The sequence below is a fragment of the Electrophorus electricus genome, chromosome 17, assembly GCF_013358815.1.
Source record: "Electrophorus electricus isolate fEleEle1 chromosome 17, fEleEle1.pri, whole genome shotgun sequence".
In the NCBI taxonomy this organism is placed as follows: domain Eukaryota; kingdom Metazoa; phylum Chordata; class Actinopteri; order Gymnotiformes; family Gymnotidae; genus Electrophorus; species Electrophorus electricus.
The window spans coordinates 2,560,577-2,585,508 of record NC_049551.1 but is presented as its reverse complement, the minus strand read 5'-3'; the positions used below and the strand labels follow the sequence as shown (position 1 = coordinate 2,585,508).

At 42.5% G+C, this 24,932-nt stretch overlaps 1 protein-coding gene across 4 annotated transcripts in view; it reads left to right on the top strand.

Moving 5' to 3' along the window:
- Nucleotides 1–692: 692 nt before the first annotated feature.
- The window catches only part of cltca (clathrin, heavy chain a (Hc)), a 37,602-nt gene continuing 13,362 nt past the window's right edge, over nt 693–24,932 (top strand). For 2 of the 4 annotated variants that reach the window (XM_035535970.1, XM_035535968.1), the window contains exons 1-18: nt 693–1,034; nt 8,676–8,883; nt 9,295–9,297; nt 11,443–11,711; nt 11,959–12,120; nt 12,527–12,640; nt 12,898–13,071; nt 18,392–18,589; nt 18,794–18,994; nt 19,953–20,105; nt 20,252–20,374; nt 20,506–20,643; nt 20,835–20,999; nt 21,194–21,374; nt 22,194–22,357; nt 23,904–24,029; nt 24,122–24,264; nt 24,637–24,871. In XM_035535970.1, the coding sequence (XP_035391863.1) occupies nt 993–1,034; nt 8,676–8,883; nt 9,295–9,297; nt 11,443–11,711; nt 11,959–12,120; nt 12,527–12,640; nt 12,898–13,071; nt 18,392–18,589; nt 18,794–18,994; nt 19,953–20,105; nt 20,252–20,374; nt 20,506–20,643; nt 20,835–20,999; nt 21,194–21,374; nt 22,194–22,357; nt 23,904–24,029; nt 24,122–24,264; nt 24,637–24,871 (2,799 nt within the window). In that variant the 5' untranslated portion in view covers nt 693–992. The remainder of the gene's footprint in view (nt 1,035–8,675; nt 8,884–9,294; nt 9,298–11,442; nt 11,712–11,958; nt 12,121–12,526; nt 12,641–12,897; nt 13,072–18,391; nt 18,590–18,793; nt 18,995–19,952; nt 20,106–20,251; nt 20,375–20,505; nt 20,644–20,834; nt 21,000–21,193; nt 21,375–22,193; nt 22,358–23,903; nt 24,030–24,121; nt 24,265–24,636; nt 24,872–24,932) is intronic. The other 2 variants (XM_035535971.1, XM_035535969.1) reach the window with 1 other exon arrangement.

Here is a 24,932-nt window from a genome sequence, read left to right as displayed (position 1 = left end):
TCAGTACTATGCTTAATGTTTTGTTTGTGCTATGCTATATATATATATATATATATATATATATATATATATATATATATAGGTAAACGTTTTATTTCCCAGATTCGTTATTTGCGAAATAATAATAGTAACAGTAAATGTATAAGTATAATAGGTTGTTATAGTCAATATCTTGAGAAATTTAATGCACTCTGCGGAAAATGCAACAGGAGCTGAAAAGCCGCATTTGGCGGCTTCCAGAAGCGTTCGTGCTACTGTAGCCTATTGATGTATCAGTCCGGGTATCATATCACTATCAGTCAAGGTAGCCTACAGTTTCTGATATCTCTTAATTATCAAGAAGGAGCGGATTTTGGTGCCAGAAGAGTAAACTTTGTCTTTTAAGTAAAGGTTTATCACTTTTTTTTACACCGCTCTTGATCCGTAAAACGTGATGACATCGGAACTGACGTCAGTCCATGAGTACAAATGATGTGGCAAATATCAAAGGGCGAATTCCAAAGAAGTAGTGCCGCTAGATTCGGATCGTCTTTAGTGGTCATAATCTAACTTTATCATTTAATGTCTATTTTTTTAAATACTACAACTCTTCACGTTAACGTGCCAGCAAATTCAAAATATCAGTCGTACACGAAGCCGCAGATTTAAATGTCAAACATCCGTGTCTGTATCCCTCCGCCGCGTACCACTCCAGACCCGCTTCCGGAATGGTTCTACCCCAGACAGGTTCGGTCGCCATTGCAGGCTCTCCGATTTCAGTCTAGCGGCCGCGGATTGTCATTCTGGAGTTGAAGCGCCTATTTAACGCTCATCGGGCGACTACAGTAGCTAAACCAACGTTTTCCCCCACGGCACCGTCGCGGAGAGAGAAGCGCCCTGTCAGGTCGTTCGGACGCCAACCGCCAACCGTCCTCGGGCCAAAGAGACAGCGCGAGCTGCGGTCGTTTAGCCGTTAGCTAGTAGCTATTATCGCAGAGGGAGCAAGGACCGTCATGGCTCAGATCCTGCCCATCAGGTTTCAGGAACACCTGCAGGTATATTTTAGATTACTACCCTTAATTTTTATCGTTTGGCCCCACACTCCGTTTCAGTGGCTAACCATTCTTAGCCGAGCTAGCTAGCCAAGCTTACTGGGACCAGTAAGGCCACCAGTAACTGGGTTGGTTGGGTTAGCTAGTTTGGTTGTCGCAGCTGTTCGGCTAATTTGAATTTGAATTGGTTGAATCACAGAAGTGCTTTTGATCCCTAGATGGCTTTTATTAATCATTTCTCCAGCTAGGCTTGTGGGTCGACAGCCTTGCTTTGAACGTCTGATTACACAGTAGACGGCTAGTGAATGGGTTAAGCTGTCAGGTAGCGGGCTGGCTAGATGGGTAACTAGCTATTTTAATTTGCAATTTCATGTCACTAACGCTAAATGTGTAAACATGTACAACATTAATATATGTTGTTCGAAGTATGTCACACAAAGTTGTCGGTTGTACCCGGAACCCATAACCCAACTGAACTAGTCATTTTACTGTCCTAGCAATGAAGCAGTTTTCGGGTTACTATCAGCCGTCCAGAAATCTTGAGCAACGTTTGCTTAAGTAACAACTGTTGTGTATGTGAATCATCATATTGTAGGGACAGTACAAGGCCAGTTTAGCCGGCCATGCACCTTAAAGTTACCTGGTTGGGTTGTGCAGGTGCACCCACATATGACCACGCCTCTCGGCATATAACGCAACAGCAGGGCTATATATGCCACGGACACACTATATGACTTTCAGAATCGTCAGATCACTGTAATGGTCACACTACACAATTGTTTGTCTTGAAATTGACGTTTCGCTACATGGGGCATCACGTACTACAAGACCTTTCACCATCCGACGAGTCTGTCTGGTCTGCAAACTACGGTTTTTCACGAAAACACGCGAGAATTAAAGTACTGGTTTTACTTTTGATCGTGTATGTATGTGTATGTATGTATGTATATATATATATATATATATATATATATATATATATATATATGTGTGTGTGTGTAATATATAAAATCTGTGTGTGTGTATATATATATGAACGAATGTGTGTCTCCTCACTCCGTTGCAGCCGCACTCATAGCTAGTCATAACCTGGTTGCAGCATATAGAAGAATCTAGAGTACAGGATTTGGACTCGTCGTCATCAGGTCCAGATATTTAACATGCTAGATATTCTTAGGGGCTCTGCGAATGACCGGCCAGCCTCTCGAGTAGTGTCTTTGAATAAATTCACACACGGCTGCCGAGAGCCGATTTTCGAGACACGAAAGAACGCTCATTTGCCCCCGATCTGGAGTTTTTCTCTGCGACCTCCAAAACCGATCCTGAAAATCCGGGCGAAAATCGTGTGTGATCTTGGCATTAGTTGCTTGTAAAGCATCTGCTTTGTAGTACAATTGTCAGACGCGTGTTTCGTTAACATCAGACATACTAGCCTAATGACCTAACTCTAATGAGTGTAGGACCAATTTAATGTCTGCTGGGCCTTGTATGAAATCATGGGGGCTGCAGATTCCATACTGCCCAAAATTGTAATCTGCATGAAGGAATGTTTTTGGCCAGTGCCTTGGTAGTAAATACAAAGTGAAATTCCTGAGCTTAATTAGTGCACTCATTTGATGAGTAGAGCCTTTTCTACATATTCTGTATGATGCAGTGTGTGATTTGACCAGTGACATCATTTACAGGTTTATTTGATTAAGTAATTGTAAAGGTCAAAATGGTAATTTTTTACTGATTTGTTGTCAGTTCGGCCCAGTTAGGAGCTGCTGAGACTTGAATGAGATAAAGAGCCTCATTATCTGTAATAAGGCTGCAGTGAATTGAATGCGTCAAGTTAGGGGTATATGACTTCTGGTGTGTCAAGGTCATTTCGCATGACGAGTCATCAGAGGCTGCTTGTTTGACATGCTATTTTCAGAGTATTAAGCTCTGTGCATTCACTCCTGCACGTGATGAGTGTTTCTTCCTCAAGGTGATTTGTGTTCTGCATATATCAAATCTAGTGATCCACAACAATAAACATTCTTGGCTGGAACCGACACCAAAATTCATATTATACTTCTTTGAAAAGTTACTTTATTTATTACTGTTCAGCACAGGAGAGATGGGGAGGTGGTTAATCACTGCTATTGATGCTTATTGCCATTAAAATTTGAAAGGTATTAGACTTTAAGACTTTTGTTTTAGTAATATTTAAATTTCATCTTTCTAGGTGACAAGTTCACTTTTTTCCTCTTTCAACTGTAAAAGTGCTGTTTTTGATAACATTTTAAATGGTTGTACTTTTGGTGTATCCACCATCGAAACAAATCAATACCTCATATGCTATTCAGGAACCACAGAATGTAAATGTGCATTTGTGCATATGTAGCATGCATTCTAATGAAAGTGTCAGGGCTTACTTGCATGCATTTACAAGTAAGCAAACTCAGGCTTATCTTATGCTGCTGACATTAAGCAATGCTTACAAACTGTCCCAGTGCTTTGGCTCAGTAATTCACTATGGCAATGAACCTTTTTAGATAGTGTATGGTCTGATCACACAGGGGCACATTAACTGTAAGGTATCAACATTCTTAGAGCCGATGTTGCCCGCTCTGAAAATCCACCTGTTGAAGCGGCCTGGGTCACATTGCTTCTGGATCTCAGTTGTGTGTGGACATATATCTAAGTGTGACAAGAGTTTGCAGGCATACTACTTTACCATAAACCTGGTCACACTTTTTTCACTAGTCTTCTAACTCTAGTGCTAAATTATGCAATTTGCTTGATACCCAGAGTTGTGTGTTGTGCTTTTTTGTTTTACCTGTCTGTTGTGATTTCTCCATGAAAGAAAACATGAACATCAAGAACTGAGCAAGAACTCTTCTTGCATCTCAAGATTCACTTTATTATGAAGGAACTTTGGCTTGGGCATCCATACATACTTCAGAAGAAAACATTCCACATATGTTATATAAGATGCAATTTTTGCCATCTTAAAAAAAGTCTATAATAAAGACAAGCATAACCTGGGCCTTTGAATAAGTTTAAGAATATGACCTGATTCAGGCTTACTTGCTTATAGCTTGGCTTTTATTTTTATATACAAATTATATATATATATATATATATATATAGATAGATATATATATATATATATATATATATATATATATATATATATAGATATATATATATATATATATATATATATATATATATATATATATATATATATATATATAGATATATATATATATATAGATATATATATATATATATATATATATATATATATATATATATATATATATATATATATATAATGTCTGGCTTTTACAGTACTAGTGCATTATGGTTCCATGAGTGATTATATAAACAGATAAACAGAAATGCCCAATTTCTAGCCTTCTGGTGGGTGTTGGAGTTGTGGGTTAGAAGGAGCCTGTGGCCAACACCAGTTCAACCACACTGCTTAACCACTGTTAAATTATTCACTTAGTTGCCTCATTACTTCTTAAAGTATTGGAAAGTGTCTCATGCAGGCCAATTTATGACATTGGTCCAGCATGTTTGTGTTGTAGAAAGAGAAGAGATGACATTGCTGAACTAGTGTCAAGTTAGAACTTCCTCAACCGCTTGGTAGATATGGCTTGACTCTAGGACAGTGCCCTATTCAGTTCTATGGGACATGAGTTTCTGCTTTAGAGCTCCCATCAAACAGTGCAGTAGCAAAATCGAAACATAAAAAAAAGTCAAATTAGGTGTAAGTTTTGTACAAAACTTTCCAGCCTACGTGTAACAGGGCCAGTCTGTCAGGAGCAGGTCATGCGGTGGTAAGCTAAGTAGTAAATATTTGATGTTTTACAGCAGTAGTATAGCATTTAATATCTCACCTTAAAGTGTTAGAGCTCATTTGATCTTTAAACCTTCAACTGCTAACCTGCTGACAACTCATGACTGCCTCGTGTGGATGCAGCTCATTATCCTGTGTCGAGAGAGAGAGAGAGAGAGAGAGAGAGAGAGAATATTCCAGCTTTTTCCTTTCCTCTTCCCTTAGCAGTCTCTGCTGTGCCACCGCATGGCTGGTCACGTTCCCGTCTTTTGCGGTGACCGTGGAGACAGCCGTCGACATGTTGTTTTAGCTCAGTAGACAATAGGTTGCTGCTTCCTGTTGTGGAGAATGGCAGAGCGCTGCACGCCTCAGCACATTACATATCCTTCCTTGCTCTTCCCTGATCTTGAGCCGGTGCAGGACGCGAGGGGTTAGTGCTGAGCTAGCGGCCATCTTTGCCCCTTGCTCACATGTAGGGGGTCATAACGGCCGTTGAGCTTCCTGTGGGGCATTGGTAGTGATGAAGAGAATATGCAGTCAGCTTGTATAAAGGATGCACCAACTTATTTGCTCAAGATTAGAAGACCCCAGGGCATCCGCTTGCTTCTCTCATGTTACTTCGTGATTCGGCAGGGAGGTAGTGGTTACGCTGAAGATCTCAGAGCTATGCCAGTGTAACTGAGTACAGGCTGGTGGGGTGAAAGGTGCCTCAGCTGAAAGTGGCACACTGCCCCGGTTGTTTACTCGAACCGTGCTTTGTGTGTGGTGAGCAGCGGGCCACGCTCGCAGGTAAATGAAGCCTGCTGACTTACGAGAAGGGTGTGGAGCGGCCGTAGGCTTGTGTAACCAGTCCGTGTGTTTACAAAGGAACACTGCTTGCTGTTAGTTGAAGGGCACTGCTTTTTGAGACACGGGTCATTTTTATTATTATTATTATTTACTTTTTTTTTTTCCTTGCGTTTGTTTGATAGCAAATATCCCCATTTTGTTGACACTGAGTGCACCAGACTGCAGAGTGCCGGTCAGACCTTGTGTCCACACAGCCAATATTCTTGTGTTCTGAGAGAAATTCCTGCCAGGGTGAACTGTGCAGCCTGATCTGACAGAAGAGTGAGCTTTGCCAAGGAAGCCATCAGTCTGATAGGAGTCATGATTTTATAGTGAAGTTCTCCTTTCCTCATCAATTTTCCCTCCCTCTCTCTCTACGTGTGTTTGCTGACTCACTGTTTTTCAGTACTCCTCCTCAGCACTCCTCTTGGACTAGCAGTCCAAGAGTCCGTATAATATCTCCCTTTAGACAGGAGGCCGGGTTCTCTGTGCTCTCATGATTCTCCCATATGTATATTACACAACAGGAGTAAACAAGTTTTTGGTTTTCATTAACATGCAAAAACTTGATTAAGTCTTAATATGATTGCCAAACAGCTATACGGAAGCTTAAAAAAAAGTTATTGTTTGGTTTGAAGTTGATTGTGTGTGCCAGGAAAATCTGAGCCAGTGTCAATATTAAACCTAAAGAATTGCTCTCAAGAATTGCTCGTAATCACACCACTTGAATTCCAAGCTGGACTAAACCCCTGAGTGGTTAATCGAGGGAGGCTTTGGGATAAAACACCATCTATTAGGCCTTTTTTATTAAACAAAGATTCTTGGACTGTTGGGGAAATGCAGGCTTCCTGCTTTGTTCTTTTGTAGTATCCTGAGCTTTCCCAGAGAGTTTCTGAAGCTCATGTAAGATGGTCATCTCTGACGGGGGAAGAGTTGCTGTTTGGCAGTGTGTCTGTGGCAGAGCTGAAATATCCAGCAGTGCTGTGTTGGATATTCTCTCACCCCCCCAACCCCCCCCCCCCCCCCCCCCCCAGGGTGCAGGGAGCTTTCATTTTTCGTTTGATTCAATATTGTCTCTCTCCCTGGCCAGGATATCCTTAAAATGACAACACTTTGTTGGGTAGTGATGTATGTGATCGTCAGGGATGTGTTGGACTGCATGCCAGTCGGCAAAAGGGATCAGAAAATCAACCGCTTTTAGAGATGGTTTCACCATCATGCTTTAGCCATTTGCGGTTATTAATTCACAGTCCCCCTCTACCTCTAGTGCACGTGATGGATTTGCCATGTGTTCACTTTCTGCTCATGTGACAGAATGTGGGTGTGGTGTATGGGTGTGTGCCCTCTGTTTTCTCTATTGATAAAAAATTGACCGGAGTTCTGTTGAGCTCTTCCTAGAAACCAGAGCACTGTTCTGTGTATTAGGATCAGGGTGCAGAGTCTGTTCTCTGGGAGATGGCGTGAGAGTGAAGCCTGTCCCTCAGCGCAGCCTGTGCTGCATTACGCTCGGCTGTGCTGGTGTTGAGACCCCTCAGTCAGAAATGATTACTTGTGTGGGCCGTGTGTCTTACCGTAGCTTGCGGACTGCAAACCGCACTTGGCGTGCGGGACGCAGAGCTCTGCACCTTTACGGAGCTTATGTCTCTCAGACCCGTTGGAGACGCAGTGAGTGCAGTTACGCCAGGATTTTAGCACTCTGCTACACTGTCACCTCTCAGTCCTGACATCTCCTGGCGCTGGTAGCCGGTAGCAGACAATTGAAAGCCCTGCTGCAGAGCTGTGCAGACGATGGTGGTGATTTATGAAAGCCCTGTATCGCCTGTTTGTTTTTTCTCCTTGTTGCTGCTGATCTATTTGATGTGATCTGAACGTAGGACCTACAGTATTAAACTGTACTCCCCTTTAGCCTTCACAAATGATGCAATTTCAGCATTAGCCAAACAGCTATGCAGTTAGTCTCCATAACTGTCATTAAATAAATTTTTAAATGATTTTTTTTACCTCCGTCATTCAGCTCATTCCTCATAGATTATATTTTGGAGCATTTTATATATATGGTTTTCTAAAGCATGAGAGTTGGATTGTTGGGTTTATGTGTAGTAAATGCAGTGGCAGGGTAGTTTAGCAGTGTAAGAGCTGAGGTGCCCTGCTTTACTCCGCTGTGCTGCCTCTGGCTCCGCCCTTTCTCCTCCACTGTGTTGCATCAGGCTCCATGTTGCTCTCCTACCGTGCACTTGGGCTGTCAGCTCCCATGGCTCAGACAGAGGAGTGGCATCTCCTGAAGCAGTTGGTGTGGTGATGCAAAGCCGGCGTCTTGCCCGGCTCCTGGTGGGCCCTCTGCCCGCCCTACATTCCCACCCACTCCTGCACACTTCGTTCAGTGTAGTTGCAATAGGTTGAACTTGGGGGCTTGTCTGTGCATTGGTGTGCTTAGAGTAATGCACTACACAGTGATACCACCTTCAGTCAGAAATGTGTTAAGCTACATGGTGCACCTTTTATAATGTAGTGCTACATCTGACGTGTGTTTTAAGATTGGAGATGATGATGGAAAAGTTTTATTCCAGATTAGTGTTTAGAACATGGCTTGTTTCTAATGTTTTAATGTGCTAAAACCAGATGTTGATATTCTCACTCACTCACTCACTCACACACACACCCCAGGTGTGTGGGATAACTGCCTGGTCATAGCGCTAATCTCTTCATAACATTCAGTGTGTTTTTACTGTTATTATTCTAGGTATAATAAAAATATTCACAGGATAAATTATTTTATGTGGGTTTTTGAATTAAATTGTAAAATATCCTTTGTCTGATCTTGATTAGTGCCTGCATTAGCTCTCCTTAATTGAGGCAAAGCCATTTTAATCCATATAGCTCTTGATTATCATAATAGTTAACAGTCAAAGAGGATTGACTGACATCTCATATTAAGTGGCAGAAATGTCTTTCTGTGTTTTCTTCCCTGGGCTAAAATGTTGCATATGTTGTGTCTTCAGCTTCAGAATTTGGGGATCAACCCGGCCAACATCGGGTTCAGCACCCTGACTATGGAGTCGGACAAATTCATCTGTGTCCGAGAGAAGGTGGGTGAACAGGCTCAGGTGGTGATCATCGACATGGCCGACCCAAACAGCCCCATCCGCCGGCCCATCTCCGCAGACAGCGCCATCATGAACCCTGCCAGCAAAGTCATCGCACTGAAAGGTAAACACCCCACCCTTTCCTCCGTTCCGTTTGGAGCGTTTTGAAAGGAACTGAATCATTTTATACAAGTGGAGATGCTCAGGTAGAGCTTCAGATATTTTCAATGCTGTTTTTTTTTTGTTGTTTAAAAAAACAAAAAATCCCTGTACATTCATTCTTGGTAGAATATCATTGATTTGCATATCACAGTGCCTCATCCATGTTTGCAGATGTAGTAGATATTCCTCCTTTTTCTTTATGAAATGATTTATTTCTTTGTTGACATTTGTGTACCATCATTTTCATATTTAGCCAGTTGTAGCATAGCTCCTTCTTTGATGATACTTTTGATGGCTTGATTTTTGGCCTGCGGCCATAATTGCTTTGTTTTTGTTTTCTTTTTTTTGTTAATGCTTTCTTATGTGTATGCAGACGGTGAGTGAACATTTAAGTACTCTGACTTGTGAAAGTTACAATCCTGTTTTTGCAATCAAAATTTAAGTTTTAGCTGCTGTTACTGCATGCACACTCTTAAATGACACATTTGTGTGTTGTGCAGGCAAGATTAATCTTTAATATTGAAATTTTCATGTAAGGAAAAATGGCTTTCGTATGATATGTGATGGTTCTTATGTTATAGTTCTTAAGAACTTTTATCTAATGGAAATTGGGATTTTTATCTTAAATCCCACACCATTCCACATAATGTATAATAGGCATTGTACAAATTTCTTGTCTACAATTCTCCAGCTCTTATCTACTCTAATAGCTCCCTGTTAGCAATTTAGTTTGGCAACTAAACCAAGACCATTGTTAAACAGGATTTGACTTTTGCAATATTCACAGTGTGAATGCGTTCTTCATATTGATTTTCTAAGACAAGTAATTAATAATTAATAAATGTCTGGGTTTCCCCCTCTTTTAAACATTTTCTCATACAAGTTTGCATTGCTTGCCAATTTGAGATCCATTCGTCACCTTCACAGAGTGTGCCTATCTACATGTATGCTAAAGTAGGCCACTCTGTTCGACTAGTTTATATGTGGGTAAATAAAGTTATATGGATTCAGGAAGCAGGTGCTTCTAGTACTCATAATAGAGGCCAGCTTCTTCCGAGCATAGAGCTAGTGTTCAACTACTTTATTTTAATTCTTATCTTTATTTTAACCATTTTTGTTGCCCAGTTTAGTGTGTCTGGTAAAGTTTAAATTGACTCCTAAAATTATTAAAATGAAACAGACACTTCTTACAGCCTTTGTGAAGTGTAGTTAAATGAATGACCCAGTAACAGGAACGTCACTGTCGATCAAGGCTTTTATTTTCTCTCATCATGTCACTGTCTGATGGTCATAATCTACTCAATAGATTATGAAGGTTCATTTTAATCTGGTACATCAGATTAGCCAGCAGTGCTTTGTGATTGACTGTGAAAATAAACCAGCATTAGAAGACCCATCACAGATGCAATAGCAGAATGTGGGCAGATTAGTTGTGATTTGATGTGCTATTTGTGGCCAGAGTTCTTTCATTAGCCTACTTCACAAGCATTACATCTGTTCAGATTGTGCCAATATGGGTCAGTCCTTCACAACTCCCTCAACCTAGTTAAATTGTCTGCAGGTAATGCCCTGTGTAATATAAAAGACATGCTTTTTAAATGCGCCAGCATCGCCCTGTTACTCGGGATGGTGCTGGTTGCAGACTGACACCCCCCCCCCCCCCACTAACCTACTGTGCTTGTTCTCTCCTTGCCCTGTGCTCGACAGAGGCAATCTTATTTAATCATCAGGTGACAGTGGAATCATATTCTCATGCGTCTAAAACACGTTAATCTGCTGTAACCAATGAAAGCTAATGCAGGATTTTTACCCTACTGTGCTTTAATTTATAATTTTCCTCGGCTTATTCATGGGTTGGATGCATCTGCACCTCTGCGGAAAACACGCTCTGTTTTGTGATTTTCCACTCCTGCTTCCCAATTTTTTAGAATTGCATTGGCCAGTTTATACGGCCACATGGATCATGTTTATAACTTACTACTTCTGACTAAATGTCTGTATATCTGTTTAAATAGTCTGTTGGAATTTACTAGTTAACAGACTTCCCTTTATCCTTTAAACAAATAAGCTTGTCTCACAGTGTGGTCATTAAAGTGAAATCAGTCATGTGACCACCTGCTCTTGCCAAAATTAGAGTGGAGCCCTTCAGTTATCCCAGAACATCCTTGCTGTATTCCTGTAAAATGTAATCTACATGAATGCAGCCGAAGGAGGGATTATGGGATTATCAGTCATCTTTTCCACATTGCTTTGTCTTTCCTGTCTTCGCTTCGTCTCTATCTAACCGCTGTGCAGCTTCTAGCTCATGGCACACATGCCTGATGCCATGGCTATCAAAAACCTTTACTTGATGACGATCAAGTGGAATTAGCTATCTTAATTTTACTATTTGTGTGTGTGTGTGTGTGTGTGTGTGTGTGTGTGTGTGTGTGTGTGTGTGTGTGTGTGCGCGCACGCGTGCGTGTATGCCAATTGTCAGACCTGTATTGAACTCTTGCATGTCTTATTCACTCCATTATAGCTTCGAAAACCCTTCAGATCTTTAACATTGAAATGAAGAGTAAGATGAAGGCACACACCATGACTGATGATGTCACCTTCTGGAAGTGGATCTCCCTCAACACAGTTGCCTTGGTGACCGATAACGCCGTCTACCATTGGAGCATGGAGGGAGATTCGCAGCCAGTAAAAGTGTTTGACCGCCACTCCAGCCTAGCAGGCTGTCAAATCATCAACTATCGCACTGACGCCAAGCAGAAGTGGCTACTCCTTATCGGCATCTCTGCCCAGGTGCCTCGGTCGTTTTGTTATGAAATATGTGAATTTGTCTGTTTGAATTATTCAGTGTCTAAATGTTAATGCAGGTGCATACGCGAGAGCTTACCTTGCATGATGGCGTGTGTTGGAATCATGTATAAGCATGTTCTCATGTACTGGAAGCTTGTTCAAGCAGAAACTTAATATTAAGTGCCTCATTGTGTCAAAAGCTGCCTCAATGAAATGGGTTCACCGTCGCTGAAGTGTTTTGTATTGGCAGCAAAACCGAGTGGTAGGGGCTATGCAGCTGTACTCCGTGGACAGGAAGGTCTCTCAGCCCATCGAGGGCCACGCGGCCAGCTTCGCCCAGTTCAAGATGGACGGAAACACAGAGGAGTCGACCCTGTTTTGCTTCGCCGTGCGGGGCCAGGCCGGAGGAAAGGCATGTCTGCACCTGTCCAACTTTACACTGGGGACCCAATTTAATCACCAACATGTGCTACACTTCATGCGTGCTACGTGGCACTGACAGCTCTTCAGTGTTTGTTAGCAGCACTCTGATGCTGGTTACTCTGAGTTAGGTAACAGTAACCCAGTGTAACATTGGTTTTGCCATTTGGTTAACTGTCACAAAATTACATTCAATGACATGTTTGAGACTTAAGCGCATTTGGAGAACTTGGTTAAGTACAGCACTTTATTAGCATACACAGCACAGACTGTGTAAGACCAGTTTGTCTCCTTACCATCACCTTTCACTGCGTTTTACACAGAAAACATGTAAGCACTATTATGATCACAGAATAGCATGTGCTGTTGCAATGATGTCTTTATTGTTGTGATTTTAGCTCCACATCATTGAGGTGGGGACTCCACCAACTGGTAACCAGCCTTTTCCAAAGAAAGCCGTGGATGTATTCTTCCCTCCTGAAGCTCAGAATGATTTCCCTGTGGCCATGCAGGTGTGTGCTGGGATGGGTTGGTGTATGTGCTGTATGGGGGTGGGCTTTGGGATTTCACACAAGGCAAAGTTGCTTTAGTGTACTGTGGGGGAGAAACAGGTCTTCACAAGTGTACTGAGCGCCCATAGAAGTAAACACAATACAGGCCATTTAAATATTTTTATGAGAATCATTGTAAAGATGAATGAATTTGTCAACAAATCATTCAGGAGTAATATTCAGTGGTTGAGTTGATGTGCGTTTCCTCTTTTTAACAGATCAGCCCAAAACAGGATGTTGTGTTCCTTATTACCAAGTATGGCTACATCCACCTGTACGACCTGGAGACAGGAACATGTATCTACATGAACCGAATCAGTGGGGAGACCATTTTTGTTACAGCACCTCACGAGGCCACTTCCGGGATCATTGGTGTCAACAGGAAAGGACAGGTATGCGTTTGGTGTAACTCGAGCATAATGCATTCTCTGCCTGAGGAATCTGTGCAGACCATTTGAGTGAGCCTGTTACATGCAGCCAGTTAGGATTTAGCCAAGCTGTAAGAGTTGTGTTGTTCCCTTGGTGAGAAAATACTTCCTTCCTGGTTCTTGCTCAAGGTTGTTATAGTTTATATAGGAGGTCACTTTGAAAGAGCCTATGAATGGGACACTGTGTGTGTGTGTCTGGTGTTAGTTTATTATAAATCTTCCAACACAATCCAGTTTTGTAGAGGAATGTTTACGCTTACTGTCTAACTGCCCCACTCTGCTTGCTTATACTAATGACAGAAAAAGGGCCTGCAAAGCTTTAATGTGTTTGGAAAGCTAATGGGGCTATATCATACCTTGGTATTTATGCTTAATACCTCGATAGCGATATGAATGACTGACTGATTATGGTTTTACAATTGATGCTTAAAGTGATGGTTAAACATAGTGTCATTATTTTATAACAAGTTAATTTACCAAATGCAAATGCGTTCCAGAATATTGTATTAAGCATAGTAACAGAACATGCACTGTTAGTTTACAATAAGTATAATAAATAAAAAATAAAATAAAATAAAAATCAGAAAAGATTTCTTTCTGCGCTTCTCATGCTTTTTCTACAGCTGTGAGGAAAAGTGGCCCACTGGCTTAACACGACGGCCTGTGTGAGACATGGCTCATGCAATCACCTTTCACTGCGCTTTATACAGAAAACATACACAAAGTAAACCCCATTATGCATATTAGTTTAAACTGAAATACTGTACTATTTTTTTTAGTTCCCTGAGCAGATTCTCTTGAACTGTCCACTAAATAAGGATTTGGTTTGACCTATTTAGTTGATTAATTTCTGCTTTCCAGTAATTCTTAGTTCAAATGAACCCACTCAGGAAAATGACTAAGACTTCTCAGCATAAAGTGCTGAAAAGCAAGTTTGGCCATGACTACAAGTTGGGCCGTGATCATGCACAGCAATATCAAACCACAGATTTAAAGGTGCAACAAGTAATTTTTATCACCAAAAGGTAGCAAACAATATTTATTAAATTGCTTTATTATTTTTTACTTTTTTTTCCTCTCTATAAAGTGCAGATCTCTTAAGAGGATCTAATTACTTTTTAGTCCTAAAATGAGTCAGTTTGTGGTCCATAGAGCAAGTCCCCCACATAGAGGCGAACATGTTTAAAATAAATTTAGTACAGAATCTATTAAATATCCAGGTCGCTGGTGTCAGTATAATGGTTTCATAATGTGAAGTTATCCATGGAAAAATTACTTATTGCTCCTTTTAAGATGTAACTAAATTTTTGCTAATTTTTATATCATGTAACCCACATTTATGTACATGTAGTTTAGTTAAAGCATTATATAAACATAACTTATACTTTTTAAGAAAGCAAACTGTAGCCTACCAATTGCCAGATGTACCCTGGTTTCAAAGTATTGAAGAAGAACCATTTATTTACAGGGAGTACCTTCATTATGTTGGCTATGTTATCTGTTGCAACACAGACCTTCTGCTCCTCACATAAGCCGCATGCAGGCTAACATTTCTTTTATCCCACGTGCCCTGTTCTCCCTGTGTGCTTAATTTGCACTGCTGTCATTTTTTGCACTCAATTCTACTGTTTATTTCCTTACTCACTGTTCTTTACCCCCCGGTTAAGAAAGAAAATGTAATACATTGCCAGCCACATTTACTGCCAAGGCACTTTTATTTTTATACTGCTTTTCATACACAGTGGCAATTCAAAGTGCATTACGTGAGACAGAAGAATAATTAAGCTTATTATATCCCAAGACCCATAACCTTGGGAATGTCTTTGGGAATGTCTCAAAAAAAAAAAACTTAGAAATACAATTTATTCAAATATAGTTGCTAAAGTTGTTTAAAGAAGTCAAACGAAAAATGAAAGAGATAACAATACATTAATAATTGGAAGTAATAAAAATAATACATAAAATAAAAATGCCCTGTAGTGCTTAGACATTAAAAGGGTATTTGGAAGGCAAATACCCAAGCATACTTGCTCATCCAGTGGTTCCCTCAGCTGGAAGTAGGACCTAAGATTGACAGACAGGTGTCCCTAAAGCTGCACCCTTTACAACCACTGCATTCATCTCTGCCAAGCGATATTGTGGTGGTGCATTGAAATGGCTCCTTGCACCCTGGTCCGCTAAACCGTGTGTGTGTGTCACATTTACGTCTGTGTGAGACAGAGGTTAGAGAAGCTCAGTGTATCTCAGGTGAAACCTAGGAAAGCTGCTTGTGAGGGACATTTCTCTGACACATCTGTGTGTGATCTGGAGATAATCGTGTGTTTGCTTTGACAGGCAAATCAGTGGCACATCTGCAACCACATTCATTCTCTCCTTCAGCTCCAAAGTCCGTTACAGACTGTAATTTTGCAGCCAGGCCAGAGTTGAAGCCTGAATAGTTTAGTGGGTGACGATCCATGTATCGTCAGACCTCCCATACAGCGGACTGAAGTTGGAGTATACACCTGCTTTTGTCACGCGGGGGGCTGCGGACCGCTGTGTTGCTGCTGTTTGTGGTGGTCTTCTCTTCCAGGCACTGTTTGTGTGCGAGCTGCGGGGGACTGTTTCTGTGACTTTAAGTGGTATTTAGTTTAAGTGTTAGGTTGGATTGTTTAATTACTGTTTTGCCTAAGGCATCTAGGATAACCCAGTTATGATGTGAAGTTGAGCATCTCTTGAACTGATTTATATGGCCTTTCCTTCTGGTTTTAGCAACTCATTTGCTAGCGCCTGGGTCTGGCCACCTACTGGCTTCTTTCAGCCACTCCTTCCTTCATCCCAGTTCCTCACATTCCTAATTCGTCTCTGACAAGCCGGTTCCACCCTAGGCAGGATGGAGGAAAAACTGCTTCCAGGATGTACCTAGACACGTGTGAGATCCATGACCTGGAACCAAAGGAATCCCTGTAAATAGCTGCTGCTGTAGAGCGGAGGGATTTGAAGAGAGAGCGGAGCATGTGGGAGAGGAAATGGTGCCAGATATCATGTGATTCTGCTGTGGGTGGCTTTGCCTTGTGGCCTCAATCTTTTCAACATGATGTAGGAGGAGCCTGATGTCCTCTCTCAGCCAATCATGTTTTTGCAAAGCCAGAAAGCATCACTGGGCTGTGTGACGATATCATTTTCTGTTCGGTTTCCCCCTGTAGACTCGAGCCAAGCCAAGCATATTACAATCCTTCTGAGCTTCTATCACACACACACTCATTCAGCATTGTGCTCTGTCAGATCCTTGGCCACACTTCATGTTTATTGCACATTAAGCCATTGTCCATTAAGGTTCCAATTAATAATTTGCCTATGTCTGGATTTCTGATATCTGTGAATTATTCAAATGTAAATAATGTCTCAACCAGCAGGGGAGAGGATGTTGAACAAAATAATTATTTGCTTAATGAGTTCTATCTTTATATATAATGACATGTATTATGCTTAGGTCACACCCAAGCCTGCCTGAGATCTGGGATATTAAGGAAAGTTAGTGACTGAGTGAGACATAATCGGACTGGTAGCTACTGGAGCCTACACCTACCCACCCCCCCTTAGCCACCATCCATCCTGTTTCCCATCTTTCACCTTCCTCTTTTGTATTCCTGCTGCTCCATTCCTCCCTCCGTCCTGCTGTCACTCCTCTTTGTGCTGTTAAGATGATGGTGGTGAAAAGCTCTATTTTTGCTCCTGTGAGCTGACCCGTATTTTATTGGGGGTGGGTTGGAGGTGCAGAGGGGGTGGCGCTCATGGAGGAGGAACAGCTGTAGACATGACGTGTTCCTGTTGATCTAGATTTGTTTCAACATTCGTGCGCACGCATGCACACACACACCACACACACACACACACTCTATGGGTGCACAGTCACATGCCGGCTGCCTCAGTACGTTAGGTCAGGATAAAGAGCTGTCGTGTTAGGCAGGCTGGATCTCCTCATGGGCATTATCTTCCAGGTCATCTGAAGTCGAATGCTGAACTTTACAGGAGCGTTAAAGGCCTCTGCTCGCTGGGTAACATCTTCACCACGTAAAGCACTGTCGATTCGATTTTAGATAAAATCCCCCACCTGGTCATAAAGAAATAATTTCCTAATTGTATTTTCATGAAAAGCGTTGCACTCCCAGACTGATTAGAAAAACCCCGAACAATGGCTCTGAATGAGCTTTTGAATAAAGCACATTCTTTTATATGACTGACCTTGGTAGCATAAATTAATTTGTGATGTCACTAATTTAACATCTGCTGGGCAAAATGACTCCAGTGTTGCGTCAAGGCACAGAGACTAGGCCATCCTTTAGATATAGACTTCCACAAAATGCGGTGTGATTGGTGGATGCAGGAGTGGAAGTCGTGTTGTGGGAACCTCGATGCCCATATCTTCTCACTGTTGTGTTTGGATAATCTCCCACGAATGAGACATGCACACATACCCAATCTTCAGCAGTAACTTGAGAAGACGCTGTGTCTCTAAAACAACAATCTTGGATAAGCCATTGTCTTGTGTGTTTTCACTCTTTTTAGCCGGTCATCAGAAAGCTTGAAGGTGTTTGCCAATGGTTAAATAGTCTCGAGTTGTTTTCGTACTTGAAAGTCAGCTGATTCTGCACTCACCTGAGCCATCATCTGTCAAGAAACTTACCAAAATGTTTATAGGTGAAATGTAGAATATACACAAAGTTTTGATACTTTACCTGGCACCAAGTGATATTTGCACAAGGGTAAAACTTAAGACCTTCCAAGGTATTTGCTTAAACAGTTTCTCTGGTTGGGGGAAATGTAAGGTTATTTAGTATGAACTGGCACATCAAAGATTAATTTGTGTCTGTGTGTTGGTTTACATGCTGATGCTCTTGGTCCTTTCTTCATTTCTGTGCATAAATGTTAATTTCTAATTTTTATTTCTTCATTGTTTGTAAACCGAAATCTAGAATACATTAGTTATATTTAGTCACTCAAACTGTGAGAGATGTTTGTTCTTTTTTATGAGTCAGGGGTATTGACACAGAAGCATGGGATTATAGCGCCATGGTTTAGAAAGAACGACGGCGCACTTATGAGCAGTATAGTCCACTCAGTATAGTCCACTATGAGGGTTGTTACAGCAGCAGACTTTGAAATATCTAAATGAGTGAAGTGGTATGTAAAGTATGATATGAATGTGTGAAGTTTTTATTTTTGTGAATGATGTGGGGGAAAAAAAAACCCTCATAATTTGTATTGCAATTCAAGTGTGTGCCTGCGCACATGTGTCCTGCAGGTGCTGTCGGTGTGCGTGGAGGAGGAGAACATCATCCCCTACATCACCAATGTTCTGCAGAACCCCGACCTGGCCCTACGCATGGCTGTGAGAAATAACTTGGCCGGCGCAGAGGAGCTGTTCGCCCGCAAATTCAACAACCTGTTCGCTGCAGGCAACTACTCAGAGGCAGCCAAAGTAGCTGCTAACGCACCTAAGGTGAGCAGAGACTGGGGACCGGGGAGAGCAGCAGGGGGACGGAGAGAAAAAGACATTGAGATGAAAAGGATTGTGGGAATTGTCAGTCATCTTTACTGAACACCGTGCTCTGACGAGAGCATTGAACCATTCCTTTTATATGTATGCCTGTGATGTGTCTGTGTGTGACGGCACTTTTTCCCCTCTCATTCCTGCGTGTTCCAGGGCATTCTGAGGACTCCAGACACCATCCGCCGCTTCCAGAGCGTGCCGGCCCAGCCAGGCCAGACCTCCCCGCTGCTGCAGTACTTCGGCATCCTGCTGGACCAGGGCCAGCTCAACAAGTTTGAGTCCCTGGAGCTCTGCAGGCCGGTACTGCAGCAGGGCCGCAAACAGCTGCTGGAGAAGTGGCTCAAAGAGGACAAGGTGTGTGTGGGGTGTGTGTGTGTGGGGGGGGGGGGGGGGTGGGTGTCAGATTTAAATGCTTCAAATTCCATGTGGGATAAACAATGTTAAATTGGGTTTTTAGAGACCAATATCAACCCTTCACTTCTGATGACAGATTTTACCTCTTCAAAGGCAGCACAAGCCAATGGGAGCTCCTACTGAGTTTAAATAATTTCCCATAGATTTCCACCCCAGTTTTCTGCTGTTAAAAAATAATAAGAAGGTGAAAACATAAAAAACCAAGACCTTACAGAAGATCCATGGTTTTAATACCATCACGGTTGGCCTCTCCCTGGCATCTCTGTCTCCTTGGTTTAGCCTGTTCGTGTGTTTCTGAATTTACATGTGTAAATGTCAAATAGTTAACCATCATTTTTGTTTTTAATAAATGCTATATGTCAGTAGTAAGCATATGATAATTAACATTCTCCTCGGATATATGTTGTACTATCTTTTTAATGTTTTATTGTGTGAGGGGAGAGAGCAAGAGAAATAAATTTGTAGTGTAGATTAGGATCAGCGCACACCCTGCTGAGAAGCTTTTCCTGTGTGTGTGTGTGTGTGTGTGAGTGTGAGAGTGAGAGTAGCTGGGCCTAGTGTGTTGGAGAAGGACACTCTGTACAGAAGCGGCTATGGCTGGGTTTGTTATCTAAGATGTTTGGGATGTTTTACATGTGAGGTAATGTTTGTTCAGGGATTGTTTGGGTTTTTCCACTTTAAAGGCTTAAAATGGGTAGAGTCATGGCCAGTCTTGGAGCTCCTCAGCCTTGACAAACACCAACCCAAGTCCAGGGGCAAATACAGTGATTTATCCACAATGCACAATACTGGAGAACAAGATCCCAGTGTCGCCTGTTGTTTTTTGTGAGCAAATGAAGAATCTCTGATGTAAATTAAAATGGGTTACTGGCAATAAATTGTGTGTATGTACACGCAGCTGGAATGCTCTGAGGAACTGGGAGACCTTGTGAAGTCCGTTGACCCCACCCTGGCCCTGAGTGTGTACCTCAGGGCCAACGTCCCCAACAAAGTGATCCAGTGCTTTGCTGAAACGGGCCAGTTCCCCAAGATCGTGCTGTACGCCAAGAAGGTAAGACTTCCTTCTGTTCTGGAGATAAAGATGATTGATCGCGTATTTCCACTTCAGGGCAGTCGTGGACATATTCATCTAATCTGTTTGAAAGCATTCTCCGCACTGCAGCTGACGATGTGCTGGGCCGCGTTGCTCTTCCTTAGGTGGGCTACACTCCAGACTGGATCTTCCTTCTGAGGAACGTGATGCGCATCAGTGCTGATCAGGGCCTGCAGTTCGCCCAGATGCTGGTGCAGGACGAGGAGCCGCTGGCCGACATTACCCAGGTGAGGAAGAGGAGCAAGTAAGCTCATGAAGGAACAGAAAGGGAACATGGGATGGGTGTATGCCTTTGTTGAGGGGTCGAAATGTCTCCAACCCTCTGACCTCTGATCTGTGCCTTGTGCTTTTGCTTCAGATTGTGGATGTGTTTATGGAGTACAACCTGATTCAGCAGTGCACCTCCTTCCTTCTGGATGCCCTGAAAAACAACCGACCCTCTGAGGGACCTCTGCAGACCCGCCTGCTGGAGATGAACCTCATGCATGCGCCTCAGGTGCGCACGCACACACACACACGCACACACACGCATACACACACACGCATACACACACTTGCATGCATACACATGCGCACATGGTCACAGTTCAATGTGGAATGTCCAAAATCAAAAGTACATGCCCTGTTCTCCGAGGTGGAGCACGCATTTGCCATCATCACCTGTAAAAGTGTGTGTGCTCTGCCCAGGTCGCTGATGCCATCCTAGGGAATCAGATGTTCACTAATTATGACCGTGCCCACATCGCCCAGCTGTGTGAGAAAGCTGGCCTGCTTCAGAGAGCCCTGGAGCACTACACAGACTTGTATGACATCAAACGGGCTGTCGTTCACACACACCTGCTCAACCCAGAGGTACACATCCCCGCCCGCACAGTTACGCACGCCTTTTATTTTTATACTGTGAAATGAAAAATGTGAAAGAATCAAGTGTGAGAGGGTCAATAAACTTGACACATCCAAAATGTGTAAACATTGTGTCTAGTGCTACTTGAACTCAAAACCAATATTCTCTCTCTCTCTCTCTCTCTCTCCCTCCCTCCCTCCAGTGGCTTGTGAACTTCTTTGGCTCTCTGTCTGTGGAGGACTCTCTGGAGTGTTTGAGAGCCATGCTCTCTGCCAACATCAGGCAGAACCTCCAGATTTGCGTCCAGGTAGCCTCCAAGTATCATGAGCAGCTCTCCACCCAGGCTCTCACAGAGCTCTTCGAGTCCTTCAAGAGCTTTGAGGGTAAGCGCACAGGTGTTATTTGGAGAACTCCTTTTATATTTTTAATGAAACTTCCATTAGCGCACCTTTCTAAAGCAAATGGATGATTTTTTGTTTGCAGTCTGTTTAATTTACATGATGAAAGTATTTCAATATTCAAAGTAGCTTTTTTTGGCACGACTGTTATGAGAACAATATTGCCAAAGCATTATAAGAGAAAAATGAACAAAAAAAATACCAAAAAGCAAGTACAAAATGGGTGACAACACTAAATAGAAATCATTTTAAATAAAAGTTGTCAACATTTACAAAAAGATATTTCCAAAATGTATACGTGCACTTTATAAATGTACTTATATATAGTGTATACACACACCTCTCAGGCGGTGATACCCACTGTGCAGCGAGGGGGGATATGTCCCTCTCCTAGAATTATTTGCAATTTCTCCAGTTCTGTGAGTGTTTCATAGTTTGAAATCAGCCCTTTAGATCTGTTTGTGAAAGATTTGTCATTCTTTTTTCATGCTATAATCGTGGTCACCTGAAGCTCAGCTGATCTGCCAGAACAAGCATGCTAGTTGCTCTCTCTCTGGCTGCTCAGAGTGGCAGGCTTCTCCTCCAGCAGGTCCGAGAGAGAGCAGAGTTAGACCTTGCCTTCAGGGTGATCGTCCTCCTCCTCTGTGCTCTCTCACCTTTAGTGTTTAACTAAGGAGGATGGTTGCCTGGGCAACCAGGGCAGGCACCGTTTCGGGCCTTGAAACCATGAACATGTCTGTCGGTTATCAGAGATGTCTCTTAATAGTGTGATGATGACCCGACTACATGTAATTGACTTCTCAGGTCTCTTCTACTTCCTGGGCTCTATCGTGAACTTCAGTCAGGACCCGGAGGTGCACTTCAAGTACATCCAGGCGGCCTGCAAGACAGGCCAGATCAAGGAGGTGGAGCGTATCTGTAGAGAGAGCAACTGTTACGACCCCGAGCGCGTGAAGAACTTCCTGAAGGTAGGACCCCCCCCCCCCCCCGGTTGACCTACAACCCTGCACAGATACATGTGGTGTCCCCTTGCTTTCCTCGGCCCTCTTTCCTTCTCGTATGTGGTTTTGGTCATGACCTCTTCCTCTAACGTGACCTTTGTGTGTGCTGGGAGCTCTTATGTGGGTCTCTTAGACTTGCTCTCTTTCGGTTTCTGCCCATGTACTTAAGGTTATCCTCTCTTAAAAGAAATTATTTCCTTTCATACTCACTTACAGCCATGTTTGGTTTATAATAGTGTATCCCCAATCTGATATCATGTCAATGTAAGGCATGCAATGGTACAGTAATACTTGAGATTTTTTTAAATCTCTTACCAATGACCCCCAGTTGATTAGCTAGCTAGTGTTAGCCTGTAGCCAGGAGGAAGTTAACATGAATTTAAAATTTCTTGGTGTTGGTTATTGTCTCTCTTGCTTTTTGTCTGTATCTTTGCAGAACATATAGCAGCTAAAGGTTCCACAAGTACAATTTTTTTTTTCTTGTCATTTCACAATTGTTCCCAGTGGTTAGAGTATTACTGTTAGTACTGGAATTGATATGATTGAGGGGTATGGGGATGTGGGTGGGTGGCAGTGGTTAGTTGATGGTGATCCCCTGCTCTCTCTGAAATGGAGCATGGGTGCTTTTATTCTGGAGGACAGGCTCATGTTGTTCGTGGTTTGTTGGCTATATTTTAAAAATATATATATTTTAAAAACCCTATTAATGAAGACTCATCTAATTTCAGTGTAGATTAAAATAGGACTGTGTGGCATTAAATTTTAGGTTTTGGTCGATTTGTTTACAAGTCTTTGTAAATGTTTTCACTGTTGTATATATTTTCCCAGTCTCTGTGAATGTGTATGAATTCCCCAGGGCTCTCCTTGTGCCATTGGGTACACAGCCCCAGTCTCTTAATCCTGGTTTTAATGGCAGTTGCTGTGGTTTTTTGTGCTTTTGTCTTACTCCATTTAGCCAACAGAGGGCGATCCAACACTTGCCATTCAAAGCCTGAGAGGCACCTTGATGGGTTTTAATTTAGTTCGTCTGCCCTATTTTATGTCTGTTCTAATCTAATCTGTACGCTCAGAGGCATTTTATCTGTGGTGGACTACCTGTCCTAACCTTTTGAAATAAGACACATTTCATGTGTTTCGGAAAATCTTTGTTGCTTTTTTTAATTAAATTTTCCAGGAATCATTTTGGCAGGTTGTATACAGTTAGATAATACGTCACATTTTCCATGGTTCTGATTGAATTTATTGGCAGTTCTAATCTATAATACAGATCTGTGCAGAATGCTCTTAAACTAGATCATATTCTTTTAGAAGTGAACTTAAATTCACAAATTTGTCAACATAAAATTATATAAATCTTTTTAGGCTTTTAAAAAAATCAATTACATGATATTTGAAGATCTTAATATATAAGATTCCCTCATTGAGTCCACGGCAGCTTATAGACTGCAGTCCCTGTGAAAATTCTCTGGGGGTGTGATGTAACCCCCCTGTTTCCTGCTTGTTTGATGGACAGGAGGCCAAACTCACCGACCAGCTGCCCCTCATTATCGTGTGCGACCGCTTTGACTTCGTCCATGACCTGGTGCTCTACCTGTACCGCAACAACCTCCAGAAATACATCGAGATCTATGTGCAGAAGGTGAGGACCTCCGGTCGTCTTTTTGAAACAGCCTTCTGTTTTTGCTTTGATGTGGGTGGGTGTGATTCTGACCATCCGCGTGTTCTCTGCAGGTGAACCCCAGCCGCCTGCCGGTGGTGATTGGTGGGCTGCTGGATGTCGACTGCTCTGAGGATGTCATTAAGAACCTCATCCTAGTGGTGAGGGGCCAGTTCTCCACTGATGAGCTGGTGGCTGAAGTGGAGAAGAGGAACAGGTACACGCGAGACCTCCTCTTCACTCTTTTGCTAAGGGTGTTTTTGGCACTGTGCCTATATCTGTGTGGATTATACAGCAGTTTTACACAACTTGGGTTTAAGATAATAAGTGAATCAGTCGCCCATGACAGAGCGATTTTGTTGTTCTCCAGTGATATGTTAAATTACAGCAATTGAATCCTAGCTTCTCGCAAGCTTACAGCCTCAAAGTTCTGTAAAACAATTTTGAATTAGAATTTTTATGTGCTTGAGTGTTGGCGTTAAACAAATACTGAAGGGTTGTCATAGTTCAGCAATAGCATGAACCAAATCAATCTTTATTGAGAGACTAGCAGACCAGCAGCTGTGTACGTGTCCTGTCTCCCCTCCAGACTGAAGCTGCTTCTGCCCTGGCTGGAGGCTCGCATTCACGAAGGTTGTGAAGAGCCTGCTACCCACAATGCTCTGGCGAAGATCTACATCGACAGCAACAACAACCCAGAGCGCTTCCTACGGGAGAACCCCTACTACGACAGTCGTGTGGTGGGGAAGTACTGTGAGAAGAGAGACCCCCACCTGGCCTGCGTGGCTTACGAGAGAGGCCAGTGTGACCAGGAGCTCATCCATGTAAGCGTCCATGCAACGGACTATGTAGATGCCGTTTGGTGGGGGGGGGGGGGGGTTGTTC